Source organism: Thamnophis elegans, chromosome 8 (assembly GCF_009769535.1).
Source record: "Thamnophis elegans isolate rThaEle1 chromosome 8, rThaEle1.pri, whole genome shotgun sequence".
Classification (NCBI taxonomy): domain Eukaryota; kingdom Metazoa; phylum Chordata; class Lepidosauria; order Squamata; family Colubridae; genus Thamnophis; species Thamnophis elegans.
In genome coordinates this window covers 45318253-45337397 of record NC_045548.1, presented here as the reverse complement: position 1 = coordinate 45337397, position 19145 = coordinate 45318253, and the positions used below count along the sequence as shown (strand labels likewise).

At 37.7% G+C, this 19145-nt stretch overlaps 1 protein-coding gene across 1 annotated transcript; it reads left to right on the top strand.

The window, feature by feature from the left end:
- Positions 1–6845: 6845 nt before the first annotated feature.
- On the top strand, positions 6846–18015 carry TRAM1 (translocation associated membrane protein 1). The gene is made up of 11 exons (XM_032222760.1): positions 6846–7208; positions 9569–9632; positions 11037–11158; positions 11319–11435; positions 12194–12252; positions 12540–12624; positions 13587–13657; positions 13959–14063; positions 14678–14821; positions 16378–16535; positions 17807–18015. The coding sequence occupies exons 1-11, from the start codon at positions 7086–7088 to the stop codon at positions 17878–17880; spliced, it is 1122 nt and encodes a 373-aa protein (XP_032078651.1). The 5' UTR covers positions 6846–7085; the 3' UTR covers positions 17881–18015.
- Positions 18016–19145: the final 1130 nt, after the last annotated feature.

Sequence of the window (19145 nt, the reverse complement as noted above, 5' to 3'; positions counted from 1 at the left end):
TTTTATATATATCATTATATACTTTTTCATGATCTTTTTTAACTTAACTGGAAAAAGACTAAAATCCTATAGAATAGAATTTCTATATATTAGTGAACGCTGGCAATATAATATTTAATCTCATTTTAAATACAGTTGAATGAAAGTATGAAATGTTCAGATCTGAACTAGTTTGTCTGCAAATTCCAAATTTGAATGTTATTACAGTAATCATAAAATTCTGTGCATCTTCAAAAAAAGCATAAAAAGCATGGTGGCTGGATATAGGCAAAGATAAAATCATAAAATTCTAAAATTATATAAAGGAATAAAAAATGATATTAAAAGCACAAGACACAAGAATTAAAATTTATATTCCTAACGAGAATTTTTGACATTTCTTCGGAAGCATCTTTTTTCCCGTTTCAATTTTCCTGTATTCCTATCTTTTTGGAAACTTCAAAGGGTACGGTCGAGCAATGTTAAAGCCCTCACTTTTATATCTTCATGACAATAACCTCTACTTCCATTATTACAAAGGATCAAACCTTTTGTTATATCTAGCAGAGCAAAGGACTTATGTTCATATCATAGAAAACGTATTTCCCTTATGAATGTGAACTGTCTACATAAACCTGTTTGGCCTACAGTCTGATAAAATGCCTGATCTTGCAGCCTTTACATTCATAACAATGGCACTTTTTTTTAATCAATGTAAAAAAATGTGTCTCTGAAGTGTTGATGTATAATTTTCAGCATTCCTTAGTAATAAGAAATGCTGAAAATTGTAGCTCAATAAATTTGGTGAATGCTTTAGGAAAAGCCTGTAAGGCATTAGCACAAGCTGTGTGGTCTTTATATAAGATACAGTGGGGGGAAAAAGTATTTAGTCAGCCACCAATTGTGCAAGTTCTCCCACTTAAAAAGATGAGAGAGGCCTGTAATTGACATCATAGGTAGATCTCAACTATGAAAAACAAAATGAGAAAACAAATCCAGACAATCACTTTGTCTGATATGGAAAGAATTTTTTTGTAAATTATGGTGGAAAATAAGTATTTGGTCAATATCAAAAGTTCATCTCAATACTTTGTTACGTATATATCCTTTGTTGGCAATGACAGAGGTCAAACGTTGTCTGTAAGTCTTCACAAGGTTGGCACACACTGTTGCTGGTATGTTGGCCCATTCCTCCATGCAGATCTCCTTTAGAGCAGTGATGTTTTGGGGCTGTCGCTGGGCAACACGGACTTTCAACACCCTCCAAAGGTTTTCTATGGAGTTGAGATCTGGAGACTGGCTAGGCCACTGCAGGACCTTGAAATGCTTCTTACGAAGCACTCCTTAATTGCCCAGGCGATGTGTTTGGGATCATTGTCCTGCTGAAAGACCCAGTCACGTTTCATCTTCAATGTCCTTGCTGATGGAAGGAGGTTTGCACTCAAAATCTCACGATACGTGGCCCCATTCATTCTTTCCTGTACACGGATCAGTTGTCCTGGGCCCTTTGCAGAGAAACAGCCCCAAAGCATGATGTTGCCACCTCCGTGCTTCACAGTAGGTATGGTGTTCTTTGGATGCAACTCAGTATTCTCTCTCCTCCAAACACGACGAGTTGTGTTTCTACCAAACAGTTGTACTTTGGTTTCATCTGACCATATGACATTCCCCCAATCCTCTTCTGGATCATCCAAATGCTCTCTAGCAAACTTCAAACGGGCCCGGACATGTACTGGCTTCAGCAGGGGGACATGTCTGGCACTGCAGGATCTGAGTCCCTGGCGGCATAGTATGTTACTGATGGTAGCCTTTGTTATGTTGGTCCCTGTTATAGCCCAGCAACAGCCTGTGCTGCGTTCTAATTGGTCGGGCGAAGCACAGCCTGTGATTGGAGGTTCTAATGACAGTTGGTGACCTGAGGGTATAAATACCGGACAGTTGTAACGGATTTCTGAATCGCTTGTCATCTGGCACTAATAAACATCATTACTCTCATGATCCATGGCTCCTGCGTTCCTTTCACCCAATCTTTAAAACTGGCGACGAGGATGGGATTGAATGCGATTCCGCAGAGCCTGGAAAACAACAACGAACACTAAGCCACTCGCAACGCAACCAAGCAAACGCGAACAGAAAATACTTTGAAGACCTGTCAGAGCTGCAGCAGCAGTTGCCACTGCCTCAGGTTTCGCCTCCGATCAAGCCAACCTGAGTAGATCCACAGGCACGGACTCCTTCAGTCACAGGGACGGGCCACCACGCTTAACCTTGGCTGGAGCCGCTGCCTCTGCTCAGGGACGAGCTACGAATCGTGTCGGCTCAACCGCAGCTGAAGCTGCCTGTCTGCCTGCCTCTCTGCCACGAAGATCTACCAGACACAACTCTAGAGTCTATCCGGTCTACTGTTAGCTACTGTTACAAACGTTCGTGTTGCAATAAACGGTTACTGTTGCCTAAGAAGCCTCTGATTCTAGCATACAGCTTTCCAGCCTGCTCTACTGCCTCCCGAGAAGCCATAGACATAGACGCTGCAGTCTTTCTTCCTACAGAGCCAACCGCTGCTCCACCTGGGTTTTCCACAGCTGCCAGCCTTCCAAGGCCATTTGCATTACAAAGCTCCTTGCCTCCCAAGGAGCAACGCTAGTAACTCTGGCCACTCAAAAGCCTGCCTGCTGCCTTCCTAACAAGCCAGGAACAACTCAGCCGCCTCCAGGGCCGGTCTCCGCTCTCTAACAGAAGCCTCCACAGCCGTTTCAGAAGCCTACCATTCTCTGCAGCAAAAGTCAGCAGAAATCCTGTCAGCTAAACATTCCAGCAACAGCGGAACCCTGCCTGCATGCCGATCCAGCAAAGCCAATCCACAAAGCCGCTAATCTCTTCATACACAAACTTACAAGTTATACTGCCTCCCTGCCGCTGCTGGCCGCTGTCAAATTCAGGAGCGAGCCAAAAAGACTTGATTGTAGGTCCTGAACCAGTTTGAGGGCAAATGTGTATATGTAAATGGTGTGTATATATGCAAATGTATATGCAAATAGGAATATGAGATTGTGAAGTGTCTGGTTAACTGGGGGGAAGGAGAGAACACAATTTGTAAATGTTGAACTTGAACAAAAGAAAAATAAAATGCAATTAAATTGTAACAAAAGAAAAATAAAATGTAATTAAATTGTAAATGCAATAAATAAATAGATTAAAAAAATGCAAACAAATAACACGCTAATTGACACGTATGTAAATAACTGGGGGGAAGGAGTGTTATAGCCCAGCAACAGCCTGTGCTGCGTTCTAATTGGTCGGGCGAAGCACAGCCTGTGATTGGAGGTTCTAATGACAGTTGGTGACCTGAGGGTATAAATACCGGACAGTTGTAACAGATTTCTGAATCGCTTGTCATCTTGTCATCTGGCACTAATAAACATCATTACTCTCATGATCCATGGCTCCTGCGTTCCTTTCACCCAATCTTTAAAAGTCCCAGCTCTCTGCAGGTCATTCACTAGGTCCCCCGTGTGGTTCTGGGATTTTTGTTCACCATTCTTGTGATCATTTTGACCCCACGGGGTGAGATCTTGCGTGGAGCCCCAGATCGAGGGAGATTATCAGTGGTCTTGTATGTCTTCCATTTTCTAATTATTGCTCCCATAGTTGATTTCTTCACACCAAGCTGCTTGCCTATTGCAGATTCAGTCTTCCCAGCCTGGTGCAGGTCTAAAATTTTGTTTCTGGTGTCCTTCGATAGCTCTTTGGTCTTCACCATAGTGGAGTTTGGAGTATGACTGTTTGAGGATGTGGACAGGTGTCTTTTATACTGCTAACAAGTTCAAACAGGTGCCATTAATACAGGTAATGAGTGGAGGACAGAGGAGTCTCTTAAAGAAGAGGTTACAGGTCTGTGAGAGCCAGAAATCTTGCTTATTTTCCACCATAATTTGCAAAAAAATTCTTTCCAAATCAGACAATGTGATTGTCTGGATTTGTTTTCTCATTTTGTCTCTCATAGTTGAGGTCTACCTATGATGCCAATTACAGGCCTCTCATCTTTTTAAGTGGGAGAACTTGCACAATTGATGGCTGACTAAATACTTTTTTGCCCCACTGTATGTGGAATGGCAGAAATAAATGTTTTGAATAATGATGTTGCATACTACTGAACATTGTGAAAAGTTGACATTGATTACACCAAGCATCTTATCTGAGCCCTAAAGGAGACTTATATGCTTACACACTGCTGACAGCAAATTAGCAATATCCATGTCAAATAGAAATATATATATATATAGTATCTTGTGAAATTTAAAAAATAGCTATGAAAAAACAGAATACTAAAAGTTCTTAGTAAAAAATACATTCGATTTTGAGTTTAGGATTAATAGACATGTTTATAACATTCTGTCAAGGTATCCAAAGTTGCTATATGTTCTTTGATTCCCAAGAGCCACAGAAGTGGATTGAATGGAAATCCATGGTAACATGCTGTCAATTTTTTTAGAAAAATTGACCTAAGAGATCATTTTAAAACAAGTTTTGAAAAACTGTACTATAAATATATACAGTATATGTAGCTACTAAGGCACAGATGTCAAACTCAATTGCGTCATGTGATATCACATAACATATTGGGATGTTTTTTGCCTTTGCGGAGCCCGGGTGGGCAAAGGATGGAATGTTTGAAGGGGAGGCAGCCACACAGAAAATTTACTTCAAAAGACAGGGCGCAGGAGGAGTGAGAAGCATTAAAGAATTCATACTTTATGAAATACCATCTGCAAAACATTTGATACCACTACTGAGAATTAAAGACAAGCTGATAAAGGAAATAAAAAGAGGGTGGCAGCATTATATGAGAGGCACCATAAACAAAAAGGTGCAAAGATTTCTTCGTATGGACTTGTTCATAAAGATGTTTGGAGAATTGGACCCACGAATGGCAGCAGATATAAGACTGTTCTGTTATTGGAGAGACACAGGCTGATAGATGGAAGAGTATAATTCAAAATTAGCTAAACCTAGTTAAATTCATTTGCAATAGGTATAGTTGAATAATAATTGATAATGATAGTAATGTATATAATGTTGAGTTGCTATGATAAATAATAATTGGATATGAGAAGGGAAGGTTAGAAATAACTTTGGACTATATATAAAGATTTTTAATCACAATAATAATTGTTATAAAAACTAAAATAAAACTATATACAGTTAAATCTTAACTGATAGGGGGGAAATGCTATGATATAGGATATAACTAAATAAAGAAAGGAGAATGATAATAAATTATATACATGGAGGATTAGAAATTAGAAATCTTTGGTATTAAATATTATGGATGTTTAGCTAAAACAGGATATGAGGACTTAATGTTAATGGAGGATTTTACAAATAAGTAAATGAAATGCCAGCATGTGGTTAGGGATTGAATTTTTGGTATAGTTAAGGATAAGGATGTTTAAATAACTGTAGTCAACTAAAAGTGGAGGTATGATGATGTTAATATAGTAAATATTTGTGTTAAGACATTTGAATTAATATGAATTAATGGAAGAGATGCACAAAAACTTTTTATAACCAGCTGATATACTTTTTTATAACATATGCATGTTGGGTTTTTGTGTGTGTGTGTGTGTGTGTGTGTGTGTGTTTTTACCCAATACATAAGTATATACATAAGAGAAAGATACAAAGCGTGTCTGTGGGGGGAAATATAGTTAGGATAGATCAAATAATAAATGTATAAGAATGATAAATGTTAAAATACTTGTAACCAAACGACATGCTATATGTGATGATGGCTTTTTTTTCAGTTGTTTTTTATTTTTGTTGTTGTCTTTTTTTTTCTTTCCATTGTTGTGGATATGTGTTGTCCATGTAACAAAAAAATTATTTAAAAAAATTATTTAAAAAAATAATTTTTTTTCCTGTGCTAGATTATCCTGAACTATTGGAGTGCAACTTCTAAAATAGATCATTGCTTACAATCTGAAAGAAAAAACAAGCAAGGAAAAGATACAGGGAAAAGGCCAGTGGAAAATGTCAATGTTTGTCCTCTAAAATCACCTCCCCTAATCAGAGTTCTCCAAATACGTACACGTCAGCTCCCAAGATAGTAGTTACTGCGGACAATTCTGCAGATCAAAGTCCACATATTTGGAGGGCAATGAAAGCTATTATAAAACTCCTTTCAAGTTGGCCCTCTACTGGAAACTGAATAAGCCCAAACTGTTTTGCTTCACAAGTTCTAAGTTTAAACTTTTGCACACTAAGGATGCTAGTCTAGTCTATTCATGTGTTTTCAGTTGGATTCCTATACAAATGAGATTCAATTCTTATCCTGGATCTTAACTATTTATTTTCCGATGATAGTCATATCTGCAATGACTTTTTGCATCTTTTCTGAAACCCAAAGTAAGGCAGGCTGGGATTTTTATTTGAAATTTTCCTGTAAGATTCACTTTCAAACAATATCAAGTCGACAAAAAGTTAACAGAAGAATTGTAGGCATTTTTTTTTGTAAAACCTGTTGCTCAATAAAAGGAAAAGAGAAGAACATATTGTGTTAGGTGAATATTAGAGCCGGATTCCTCTAGATATGTTCAGAGTACAACGGGTAAACGACAATGGGGGCGACTTCACCTTCAGCAGACAGACAATCAAAACCACTCCGGAGGCGCGCGCTTCTCCGCAAGCACAGCCTTTTTGTGATTGGCTAACGCTCGTCCTGAACGTTCAAGTGACGCGCGAAGTAAAGGGCCACCCACTTTCTCTACCGTTTACGCCCCCAAGCTTTCTCAGCTGCCTCGTCACGTCTTTGCCACCGCCAATCAGCTGCGAGTTTCGGATTTGGTCCGCCTATCCGAAAGGGGGTGCTGTCGCACATTCCCTGCGACTAAGCCACAGGGAGCGAGTTCCCTCCGTTCGCGCTGAGGGGCAGGAAACGACGAGTGGCGGTTTTTTGCCCGAGGCTGGAGCTAGAGAGTCGCCCCGAAAAGGCGGAGGCGAAGTTGGGCGGAGCGGCTGCCTGAGCTTTCTTCTTGTCGGGCCCCGCCGCGGACACACGAGGGGACGGAGGGAGAGGCCACTGAGCAGGGGCCGAGGAGGGTCTCGCCATGGCGATCCGCAAGAAGACTAACAAGAACCCTCCCGTGCTCAGCCACGAGTTCGTCGTGCAGAACCATGCGGACATCGTCTCTTGCATGGCCATGGTCTTCCTGCTGGGGCTCATGTTCGAGGTGAGAGGCGGGAGAAGGCAAAGAAGCCGCGAGACCTCCGTGGGGCTGCCGGACACCCGATAGGAAGGGCCGGGCGGAGGGTAGCGGGGATGATGTTTCAGAGAGACACGGACGTAGGGGACCGAATGGGAATGGTTAACACCAGGAAAGCCAGAACTGATTCTAGTCGCAGGGCGTGAGCCTTTTAATGCCTCGGTTGCCGCGTCTCCTGCCGTTGCTGGGGTGGGTAGGGGTGGGGTAAATGCAGTGCCGGAATCGGTGTACGTGTTAAAGATACCCAAGTCTGTGAACATATGGATGGATGCCCCGTACTACAAACTGCTTGGCTGATTAGGAGGAGGAAAGCGATCGTATCTTGCTCGCAAAACTACCGTAGTCGCAAGTACAGAGGAAGATAACAGGAGTAAGAATATGCATGAATAAGAAAGCAGGAAATTAGCACAAATAAATGGGGACATTAGAACAGGGACGTTAAGCACGCTGGTGCAATTGTATTATAATACCTTGTATTATTGCCTGCTCTTGTCTGAAAAGGAGGGCAGGTAGAGCTGTGCATAGTAATGACAGCAGCGAGATGATGCCAAGAGCGTCTAGCAACTCAAAGGTGCAACCACCTGCCGGCGGGAGCGCTGGTCCCTTCTCCACAGATACGGCCGGTGGGGTCCTTGTCCCTATTGGCTCATCAGACCGTTAGTCCCTCGTCCAACAGGGTCTCCCACCCATTGCATCGTCTCAGTGGAGCGTCTTCTGGCAGCTGCAGCGTCCTGGCGCAGCCGGGCTTAAAATACAACGCTGAAAGCCCGTTCTCACTCGTTTTTATTTTACGCCCCTTTCCTGGGAAATCAAATTGAACCGAAGGGGTTTCGAAGGAAGCGTGTGCAGCAGCAGCGACTGGCGATGCTGAGCTGCCCGAAACTGTCAGGGGAGAGGGAAAAAGAAAAGAGAGTTGCATGTTTTGGGAAACGGAGCTGCGCCCCGCACGCTTCGTTCCAGCGCGGGAGTTCCTGGTCTCGGATAGGTTACGTGGCACTCGGAGCAAGAGCTCGGTGTCGGGGCGGGGGGAGTTGGCCGCCTCTGTGATTTCGGGGCGGGAAGGGCCGGCAGGGTTGGGGCGAGGGGGGGGAGGCTGGAAGGCGAGGCGTCTCCCATTGCCGAAGCTGGCGGGAGGAGGAGGAGGAGTGAGGGGAGGGAAGACGCACTGCCTTTTGTGTGTAGCTGGAGAACTACAAACCCCATGGGGCGTTGCGGCAAGCGACTCCTCCCCTCCGCTTCGGAAAAGGAGTAATGGCTGGTGACGTGTGCAGAGAGCCGTCCGCGGTGCACATCAGAAGAGGCGGGGTTGGTTCACGCCCCTGAGGATGGTATGACACGTATCCAGTTTTGCCTGTTACAGCTGAAGTATAGGAACGGGTACCGGAAGAAGGGCTGCAGCATGCTCCTGTTCCATAACTTGCTTTGCGGGAGGGGGGGACACAAAAGCTTTGGAGCTTCACCCACCGTTAGAAAATTGGTCCAAAAGATAATAAAGGATTTAAATGGCGTATATTTTCACATTTCTAGTCCTGATCACTTATACCATGGACAAAATATGCCTTCTTGAAAGGTGTGAAATTAGAATTTCAAGGAAGAATACCAGTCTGTCTTTTGTGCTGAATAATCATTGGCTGGGGTCTCATACTTCATAGGCTGAATATGCTGTGAATTATGGATGGGCTTTCAATTCAGATTTTTTTTTTCCTGAATGCAATCAGTATCATTAATGTAGGGTTTAGTGTTGTGCAAAGCCAGGAAATTGGATGGAGTAATCCATTTTTAAATCAGTGATGGTTCAGTGTGAACTCAGCCACTACTGTGTAAAATCAGTATAATACTATTTCGTTCTTTAAATGTAGAAGAGAATGCAGAAGATGAAGTCTGTTCGGTATTATTTTGCCAATTTGTGATGAAATAATAGGTTTATCCTGAATAAATTTCTATTAGCTAATTACCGCTTTGAATAAGGCTTTTGTGGTTAAAAATAATAATTTGATAGTAGAGTTACCATTAATACAATTATGTTGTTTGGATAGCAGTGGTTTATAGGTGATAACTCATTTGCCATGCTGTAGATAGTTTCCTTCCAGGTAACTGGTCAAGGAAGTTTACATTTAGTTCTTCCCATAGCAGCAGGCTAACAAAAAATAAAAATGCCAGAATGTTTATTTGCAATTAGCCAGTCATCCTTTATTTTTGATCCGGCCTAGTTCATTATTTTTCAGTCTGTTAAATGTATTTTTTTCAGATATATGAAAGAATATTGATGTTCCTGTGATTTATCATGCAATCACACAGTTTTATTCATACAAATTGTTTTATTGCAGGTTACAGCCAAAGCAGCTGTTGTCTTTGTTACCCTTCAGTACAATATTACCATTCCTGTTACAGGTAATCTTCTAATAAAAGTTTGGGTATTTGTCTGCAATATTATTGTATACCAGGAACATATTGTATCTTAAGAGAATGATAACCATATGTGAATTACATACAGAAATAGCAGCAGAAGTGGTGTTAATAATGGTGCTCCAGTAGTGACTTAAGATCACAGAAGTGGTTTAGATATATAATCATATGGTTCAATTCTCTATCAGTGCTGTTTGAAAGGCTCTGAGATTTGGAATCTTCCAGTCTTTGCTAAATCCTCCTCTTAGGGATGGAGATTTCATCCTTTTCTTCTTGTTTTGTAGAAAATCAGAATTAGTTCTTTCATCAAAATAATAAAATATGATTTGTCTATATTTTTATCTTGTAGTAAGATGGACAGCCAATAAATTTGATAGGGAGGGAAATAGATAGATAGATAGATAGATAGATAGATAGATAGATAGATAGATAGATAGATAGATAGATAAATAGATAAATAGATAAATAGATAAATAGATGATAGATAATATAAAGCTCAAATCCACTATTTTATTATAGTTTCTAATTTTGACTTGCACTTAATGTACAAGCATATCTTTTCCAGTTCCAACAAAATGACATATTTTGTATACTACAAATCTGGAAAGGAATCTGTTTTCTAGAAGAGGAAATAAATCTTGCAAAGCTTGTTTACATGGTTTGAAACTATGGTTTGGCATCTGCTTTGCATCCCCTAAAGGAGTATTGCTTGAACTTTCTATAACACAAACTACTAAATGTTCCGAAAAGACATGGGCTTGCTTCCCTTCTCCTTCTTATATCAAAAGAAACCCTGTGATAAGTTTGTTTATAGTCACGTCCTCCATTTTAAAAGAACTTTTAAAACTAACTTTTGTATCAAAAAAAAGTATGTCGAAATGAAGTACTTACTTGTTTACTTGAGCTAAGAAGTGAGCAGACTCTGGCCAACTGCCTGTTAGAGACCTGGTTCAATGCACTATCAGCCAGCTGACCAAGCCAGAGCCCACTTTCTGCTTTCACTCAGCCTGCCTCTTGCATCAGTGGTCAGCCAGACAGCTAATTGCCAGTGAAAAGAGAAGGGCAGATCAAAGGCAGAAGATAGGTGTTGGCAAATCAACTTGGAGATCCCTATGAACCAGCAGTGATCTGTAGATCAGAGTTTAGAAATCACAGCTTAAATTAAATCTTTATGTTTGCTAATAAACTTTTAAATTTAAAATTTGGACAGGAAGATAGTGAAAATCTGATCAGTCAATATTTTACATTGTTGCCTTGGTGGTTCTTCCTGTACTATTGCTGTTTTGTATTGGCTTGGAATATAGAAATAAAATTAGATATTCCTGATATAAATTGGATGAGGCTGGTTAAAACAAATGCATTCTTAAATATTGTTCTTTTTTCTCTCAGAAAACCAGCCTACAGAAACAGTGACATTATATCATTATGGTATCAAAGATCTGGCTACTGTTTTCTTCTACATGCTAGTGGCAATAATCATACATGCTGTTATTCAAGAATATGTGTTAGATGTAAGTACTGTTTGTTAGAATAATAACCGGCACTACCACAGTAGAAGTTAACTGATTGAATGCATTGTAAACTTGCATTATGGACTTTTGATATATAGGACAAGTAATTTACTATCTAAACTATCATAACTATCAATAATGAGATAACTTTTTTCTTTAGAAAATTAACAGGCGAATGCACTTTTCCAAAACAAAACACAGTAAATTCAATGAATCTGGACAACTCAGTGCATTTTACCTTTTCTCTTGCGTCTGGGGAACAAGCATCCTTGTGTCGGTGAGTAAGTCAGAGGAAAATATATAATGGGGAGTAAAATAGTTGACTATGATCACACAACTATGTTGCCTTGAAAGTAGTCATCACATCAAAAATGTTTTTTTTTTAATAATTCCCTTTTGAGTCATTAGTACTGTTCTATGGTAATGGAATGCTCAAAGTATCAATGTTAAGTTTTCCAGAAGAATTGTAAATACACAGATAGTGCCATTCATTCATTTTATTGCTTGAAAGGAAAGTCAAAGATAAATAATATGCTAATAATGGCTGCACTTATTGGCTGCAATGTACAAGTGAAAAGATCCAAGGAAGATCAATACTTTCCTGGGACAATAGATACCAAAGGTTAAAATGCTAAACCTAGAATGCAAAATATATATATAAAATATGCTGCTAAATGTATAAGTTATCACTTCATTTGTTTATGTGGACTTGTCAGCCAAGATACATTTGTATCCAGGAAAGGTTCTCAGATAGTTTTATGGTACAACAAGGAGTTCACATTTTGTTGAAGTTGTCTTATATTCATCTGGCATTAATTTGAGTTTTATGAAATATGTAGTTCATATAAAACTGCTGCTTCTCTTTCTTGAATTTAGAGCACTTTGTTTAAAACAAGGAAATCACAGTTCAGTTTGAGGCTTGCTAAGTCATTTAATTCAGATTTCTATGTCCGTCTTCCATGCTAACCATGCTTAGAAAGAGGTTAAGCAACTTCACAGGGCATTGGATTAATATTTCCTGTTTCTTATTTTCAGGAAAACTATATATCAGATCCAACATCACTCTGGAGAGACTATCCACACACATCAATGCCGTGAGTTATTTTAATTAAGAGTTTAATTCATAATTTCTTCTTTTATCCCACCTGACTTTGTAGTTATAAAAATAATCATCTACTTAATTATGTATAAAGATATCTAGTATTTTCAGGCAAATAACATACATTATTTTATTAGCAATGCACCTATAGTAATCTTATGTTATTAGTTTTTAGGTGCTCCAAAAATTTCAATTACTCCATTGTAAAAACTTACAATAAAGGTTTTAATATGAAATAATCAGTACATTTTAATTTTGATTTTTGCATGTTGTATTCTGCAGGTTTCAAATGAAGTTCTTTTATATCTCACAGATGGCATACTGGTTTCATGCCTTTCCAGAATTCTATTTTCAGAAGATAAAAAAAGTAAGATTGCATGTAATATCTTGTCCATAAGCTTACAAATTAAATGCATAAATAATAAATATGGTTATCCTGACAAGAAGAAGCAGAATTTTGTTTATGGGATTTGCAAAGAAAGGTACCTTTGAAATAGAGTTTGCTTGTAATCTGAAAAAATGTCAAGAGAGAATATATAAGGTTTAGATATGTAACTTCAGACTCTTGTGCTCTTGTCCTACTTGCGTATATGGAAGATTTTGCTTCCTGTTTCAGCCAATCCAAACCTGCCTGTCTTTCCCCTACTCTTGCAGCCAGTTCGAGCAGCATCTCAAATTGAGAAAAAACTTCTTGATTAGTTTTAAAGAACCAAGAAATGAACCTTCTATAGTTTCTTCTTCTAAGAGTCTGGTTTAACATTATGATTCTTCCCCACTCTCAAATATTCCCCATATTCAGTTTTGGACTGTTGCAGTAAGATCTGTTACAGTGTGGAACTTAAGTTATAAATTGACCTATCGTGGAACTTTTGTGAGCAGGCAACATCATCATTTATTTTAATAAAACTTATTTCATACAGTACACTGAGACATGAATAAATAAACTGTTACAGCTTAGCATGTTATATACCCTGTTATAGTGTCCTTTTTTAAGACCATTACATAAATTAAACAGATTGTTTTTAGGCAGTAATGGAATAGTTAAGTGTTTTATACCACTAACAAACATGGTATTTTCTATTAAAAACAAAAGTAAGCAAGAAAGAGAGGATTTATTGATCAGACAATTTTGCAGTAAATTTATCAGTTTAATATTTTTTTCTAAGTGTCTGATAATGGACAACAATTCCTATAATTCCCAGACAGCATATTCTGCAATATTTGGGACTGACAATTGGAGAGGGATATAGATAAGAAACGCAACTATGAAAGCTAATTGAATATGATAAGAATTCTTGGAGAATTCATAAGCTTGCATCTCTTTCATAGGAAGACATTCCTCGCCAGCTTGTTTACATTGGACTATATCTTTTCCATATCACTGGAGCTTATCTATTAAAGTGAGTGACATTGTTATTTTGCTGGGGGAGGGAGCCCGGTCATTTGTATGATAGCAGTCCAATAATTTGTAATAAATAAAAGTTTACCATGCAAATAGATATGTGTTGTTCTTTACACAACTCAAAGGAAGGATGGGACAACACCAGTTTCCATCCTTTAGTTATGCTGAGAATTTGAGGTTGGTATTCTATCCTAAATGTACCAAATGTTCTCAAGATCCACTTTTACGACAAACAGTTCTAAAGGTCTTTTGTTTCTTTGCCAATTAATATCTGGTGTATTCTTTTTCTTTTTTTATAGTTTGACCCATCTTGGTCTTGTTCTTCTTGTGTTACATTACTTTGTGGAGTTTCTGTTCCATATCTCCAGACTATTTTACTTCAGTGATGAAAAACATCAAAAAGGGTATATGCTTCTACTGTCATATCTCACATATGCTCTCTCTCATATTATAAATGTTGTATAGAAATATTGTTCATATTTAGTTAATTCTTGCTGCATGCATAAATACATACATATATTTTATATAACAATACAGTGAATAGTACCTGCTTTTTAAATAAATCAAAGATGCATGTTGTATGTCATATATCAGTAACTGTGCTTATATGAGCTTTTTGTTCAAAATAGAATTAAATACGGTTGGTATATTCATTTACATGCAAAGATATCAAATTTGTTAATTTTAAAGGATGGTCTTGATATGTCCATACCTAGGAATACTCGCCTAGAATATATCCTTCAACTGAAGAATACACAATAGCTTTTCCAGAAGGTTTTTTGTGCTTTATTAGTGGGGGATAGCAATGTTGTATCAAATCCATGCCAGAGCTCAATAGCATCATATACAGAAGAATCTTTCCTGATACGTTTCAAAAATGTTTTATCTTAGCAGGCATAATTATTCGCCCAGAAAACTTAGTACATAATATGTATAAATATCTGAAAGTGGAGATGTGAGTAACACAGTCAGTGGATAAATTCTGATAAATCATTTATCTTTTATTTCTTCCTGCTAGGTTTACATTGTGGGCTGTTCTTTTTGTTTTGGGAAGACTCCTGACCTTAATTCTGTCTGTCCTTACTGTTGGATTTGGCCTTGCTAGAGCAGAAAATCAAACTTTGGATTTTAGTACTGGAAACTTTAATGTGCTGCCAATCAGGTATAACACAGATATGTTTTCATGGAGCATATGATATTAAAACAAAAATTATTTTCAGAAAGATTTGTCTTGAACTAATTGCTTGAGAAAGCTGTTGTCTTTGTTAGGAATATTGGGTATGTTATTAGGAGAAATAAAATGAATACTTAAAATACCTTTTACTATATTTTGCAAATTCTTTTGTCATTTTTATGATGCTTTAAATTCATGATTTTCCTAACCTAGGCTTGTTTGAATTATCTATGGGGGCGAAACTAAATTGTAATGCTCCAAATTAGCAGATGCTTGCTAATTGTGCCATCTGTTTTGAATTAGAATACATAGGATAATAATTATATGATACAGGTAATCCTTGACTTGTGACCATTTTTTTAATGACTGCTCAAAGTGAGCAGATAAGACTGATCTTCACACTTACATTCATCGCAGCATTCTTGAAGTCGCTTGATTGCAATCTGGGTGCTTAGAATCCAGTTAACAACACTTGCAGCATCATGCAGTCACACGATCACCATTTTCAATCTTCCTGGCCGGTTTCCGACAAGTAAAGTCAATGGGAAATCCAGCAGATGGTCACAAGTCGGGGTCACATAATGTCTCACTTATGACCATGGTTAATGCTTAATGACTAAAAGTTATAAAATTGGGGGCAGTCATGTCACTGTACCACTTAATGACAAATTATTGTGGTAAATCAAGGGCCACTTGCAGGTTCATCGTTACCAAAATGTTTTAATAATGAATGTCACTAAAGTTAAAAGTCAGTGTGAAAATATATTTTTTGGTATATTCTGTTTTCCCCTTTAACAACTTTCCCGGAGGCAGCAGCTCTTCCTAGGTTCTGTATCTGTATTTTTAACAAAAAAAAAAATCTGAAATTAAGCTGAGGGTCTCACATTTCTTAACCCTGTATATAAAACCTGGTACTAAATTTACTTTGATATTTTTTTCAATGTTACATTTTAATAGATCAATTATAGTTTTATGGTAGAGTGAGAGTGACCACTTAGGGTTGTCTGATAATTAGAAAGTACAAAAAGGAAGAAGAGGAGAAATAACAGCAAGATGCTTGATGCTCACTTTCAGAATAAACTCGTTTATTTTTAATTACAGAAGACTCTGGCTGTATTTGCAGTTCTTGAAAGCATGCTATCACAATATTTCTATTCTTCCAACTATTGTTCTGGCATTTATATAGCTATATGGTTTGATCTCTTTCAGGAGATATAGTAAAAATGGTCTTCAGAATGCAAGACAGATGTGCCCTAAATTAAAGTATTATATCTGATCCATAGCATTCTAATTTAGTTGCTGCATAGAAACATGGATTTGCTATGTGACATTTTAAACAATGATTCTCTTAATATATGTATTCCTATTTATAATCTTCCTTTTGCTAGACCACCTATATACCAAATTGTTTACACCAGTAACAAGCAAATTAAAGATTAGTTAGTAGCTTTCCAGAAACATCTTCCTAAAAGAAACAGTTTTTCTAATCCTTTCCATCTCTGGATCATCAGGAATTCTAATATTCTATTATCTGGTCTTTATAGAATCAGTGTGCTGGCGTCAATCTGTTTAACACAGGCCTTTATGATGTGGAAGTTCATTAATTTCCAATTAAGACGGTGGAGAGAACATTCTTCACCTCCTCAACCAGTGAAAAAGAAGTTTATGACAACAAAAGGCAAGCCATCGAAAAAAGAAAGAGGTTTGTGCTTTAATGATTTCTGTATACTTTTGGCAGAAGTACAAAAGGGAAGTAGTTGCTTTGCACAATTAGGAAACTATAAATGATGTGGTTTAATCTGATAAGTTCTCTAATATAAATTTGCAACACATCATTGGGCATCTAGTACAGGCTATTTGGGTTGCTAAAACTCATTCAGTGACTGTTCAAAGATACAACTTCACTGAACAACCCAGCCTGCAAAGTTGTGACTGTTGCATCATTCCTATGAGTTATGTGAACGGATACTGGGCAACTGGCTTGCAATTAGAATGGTTGCAGTGTCTTGCAGACACGTGGTCACCATTGGCATAATTACCAATGGTAATTATAAAGTGAATTGGAAAGCCAGCAGGAGGTCATAAGTCACTCATTCGCTCTCCATAGCACCCACCCCATAGTGCTTACTCTTGTTCCACATGGCCCAACATGTAGCACCTTCCTCACACATACACACACCAGCCTGCTTTCCTGGAATTCCTGCCCATGTTGTCGTCATGTCAGGTTCTCATTTAACAACCCACATGATTCTGGGATTATAATGGCAGCCAAGACTGTTAGGATTGCCAACAGTAAATAGTGTGATCACTTGAATGTCACACTTTATGACTGCATCTCTTGATGATGGAAATTCCAATCCCAGTTGTCATCCTAACCCAAGGTCTACCCGTATTTTCTTGGTAGCTCACAAAAAGACTATTATGCTTATTTCTTCATGGAGTACTAGTAGATGGCTTGGCCCATCTTGTTACATATTTGGTCTGGGAAATGAAGAAAAGGGGGAGACAGGAGCAAAATTGGGCAAAACTATTAAGTTCTTCAAGTGAAAGGTAGAATAGATAGAGGGTCAGAAAAGAAAAAAATGCATTGTTATCTCAGAAAATGTGAGTAATGGCCCTGCATGCATTGGGTACAATTGCTGAGAGAATGTTACCACAAAGAGGGAGAAAACTGATGAGCTGTATTCTCCCCAGAAGGACCTTCTCCATTTCCCTAATGTTCTAAAGTAGCAGAACGTGATTCAGCAGTCATTTTTTGTTAGAGGCGAAAATGAATACCACTTTAAAATGGGCCAATTGAAATATCTGGACATTATACTATTAAAGCATCTGTGAAAAATATTCTGATTTATGATGTGCTTCTTCCCCCAAATTAATTTTAAAGCTCTCTATTAAGATGTTTTAAATCTTCATAATCTATGGGCTTGGAATCCAGAGAAGAGAATTAATTGTGTTTGTTTTTTTTATTTTTAGAAAATGGAATCAATGGAACATTAACCTCAAATGGAGCAGACTCGCCTCGCAACAGAAAAGAAAAATCATCTTAAAACAGAACTTTATTAAATTAATTGACTAATATCCCCAAAGAGAACTGCTTTTTACTTGGAAAGTCCTTCAACACCATAGTTCCTACTGTTAACAAAATATATATATAATAAAATTAATGCCTTTTTGATTATTGATATCAGAATGTTTTGTGCAACCTTTTAAATGTTTAAATGAAAAAGGCCACTTTATTTTTAATAACTATAAAAATCTTTTTGGGTATTAATGAGAATTCACTTCTAAAATCAGTACAATAATATAGTCTGCCATTCCTTATAGTTTTATAGTGGTTGAATTTAATCCATTTGAATATGATAGGACATTTTTTTCTTTTAAAGGAGAAGTTAAATCAAGGTTAAAGTTGTTCTATTTTTTTAGGCATTCTCTAATATTTAGGTTTATATTTTGAAATACAGCTTGGAATAGAATTTGTAAACTGCCAAAACAATCAATTTTTTGTAGATAATATCTATACTGATTCAAGAAATTTCCTTATTAAAACACAGTTGACTGATTAAAATGTTGCTGTGTATGCATTTATCTAGGAATCTCTTGTGTAATTCTGGATTTAGTAAGAAGTTGTTTAGGAAGTAACTGAATGGGTGGCCAGCCACTGAGGCCAATGAGGGCTTACCACCTCCCAGCCTGTTTAAGGGTTACAGTAGACATTCCATGACATGGCCAGAATTTTTCAGATTTTGTGAAGTTTAAAGGTAGAAATGGATCATGAAGCTGACTGCTGTTACTCTCACCTTTAAAATCTATGCAAGATCTCAAAACTGCTAAAAATCCTGTTATTGAAATTCCTTTGCAAGGTAACAGCACTTCAATAATGCAGTTTGTGGAAGGAGAGATTTTAAGAGAGGAAATAGAAAAAGTTTTCTGGATATCAGCCATTTTTCTTTGAATTTCAGAAATGTAATGGTGCTGACCATCCTTATGAAGTTCATTGATTCACAATCCTAATTTAAGAATATGAATATTTAATTAAGTCAAATACAACTTGTATGGAATTCAAAATAGTATTGAGTCTTTTATTGTTTTGTTTAAAGTTTAAAGTTTAATAACATTTATATGCCGCCCAATCCGGTAGGACTCCGGGCGGCTAACAATACAAATAAATCAAAAAGAAGAGAAGGAAAGAAAAGATAGATTTAAAAAAAAACACCATGCACTCTGTTACAAATGGGGCTGGACCATATTTTGGGGTCAACAGCCCCAGGCCTGCCGGAACAGCCAGGTTTTAGTGGCTTTACGGAAGGCCGAG

Coding starts and splice junctions, on each gene's coding strand:
- TRAM1 (XM_032222760.1), top strand. CDS start 7,086: ATGGCGATCCGCAAGAAGACTAACAAGAACCCTCCCGTGCTCAGCCAC. Junction 12,625..13,586: donor ATTTTCAGAAGATAAAAAAA/GTAAGATTGCAT, acceptor TCTCTTTCATAG/GAAGACATTCCTCGCCAGCT. Junction 13,658..13,958: donor ACTGGAGCTTATCTATTAAA/GTGAGTGACATT, acceptor CTTTTTTTATAG/TTTGACCCATCTTGGTCTTG.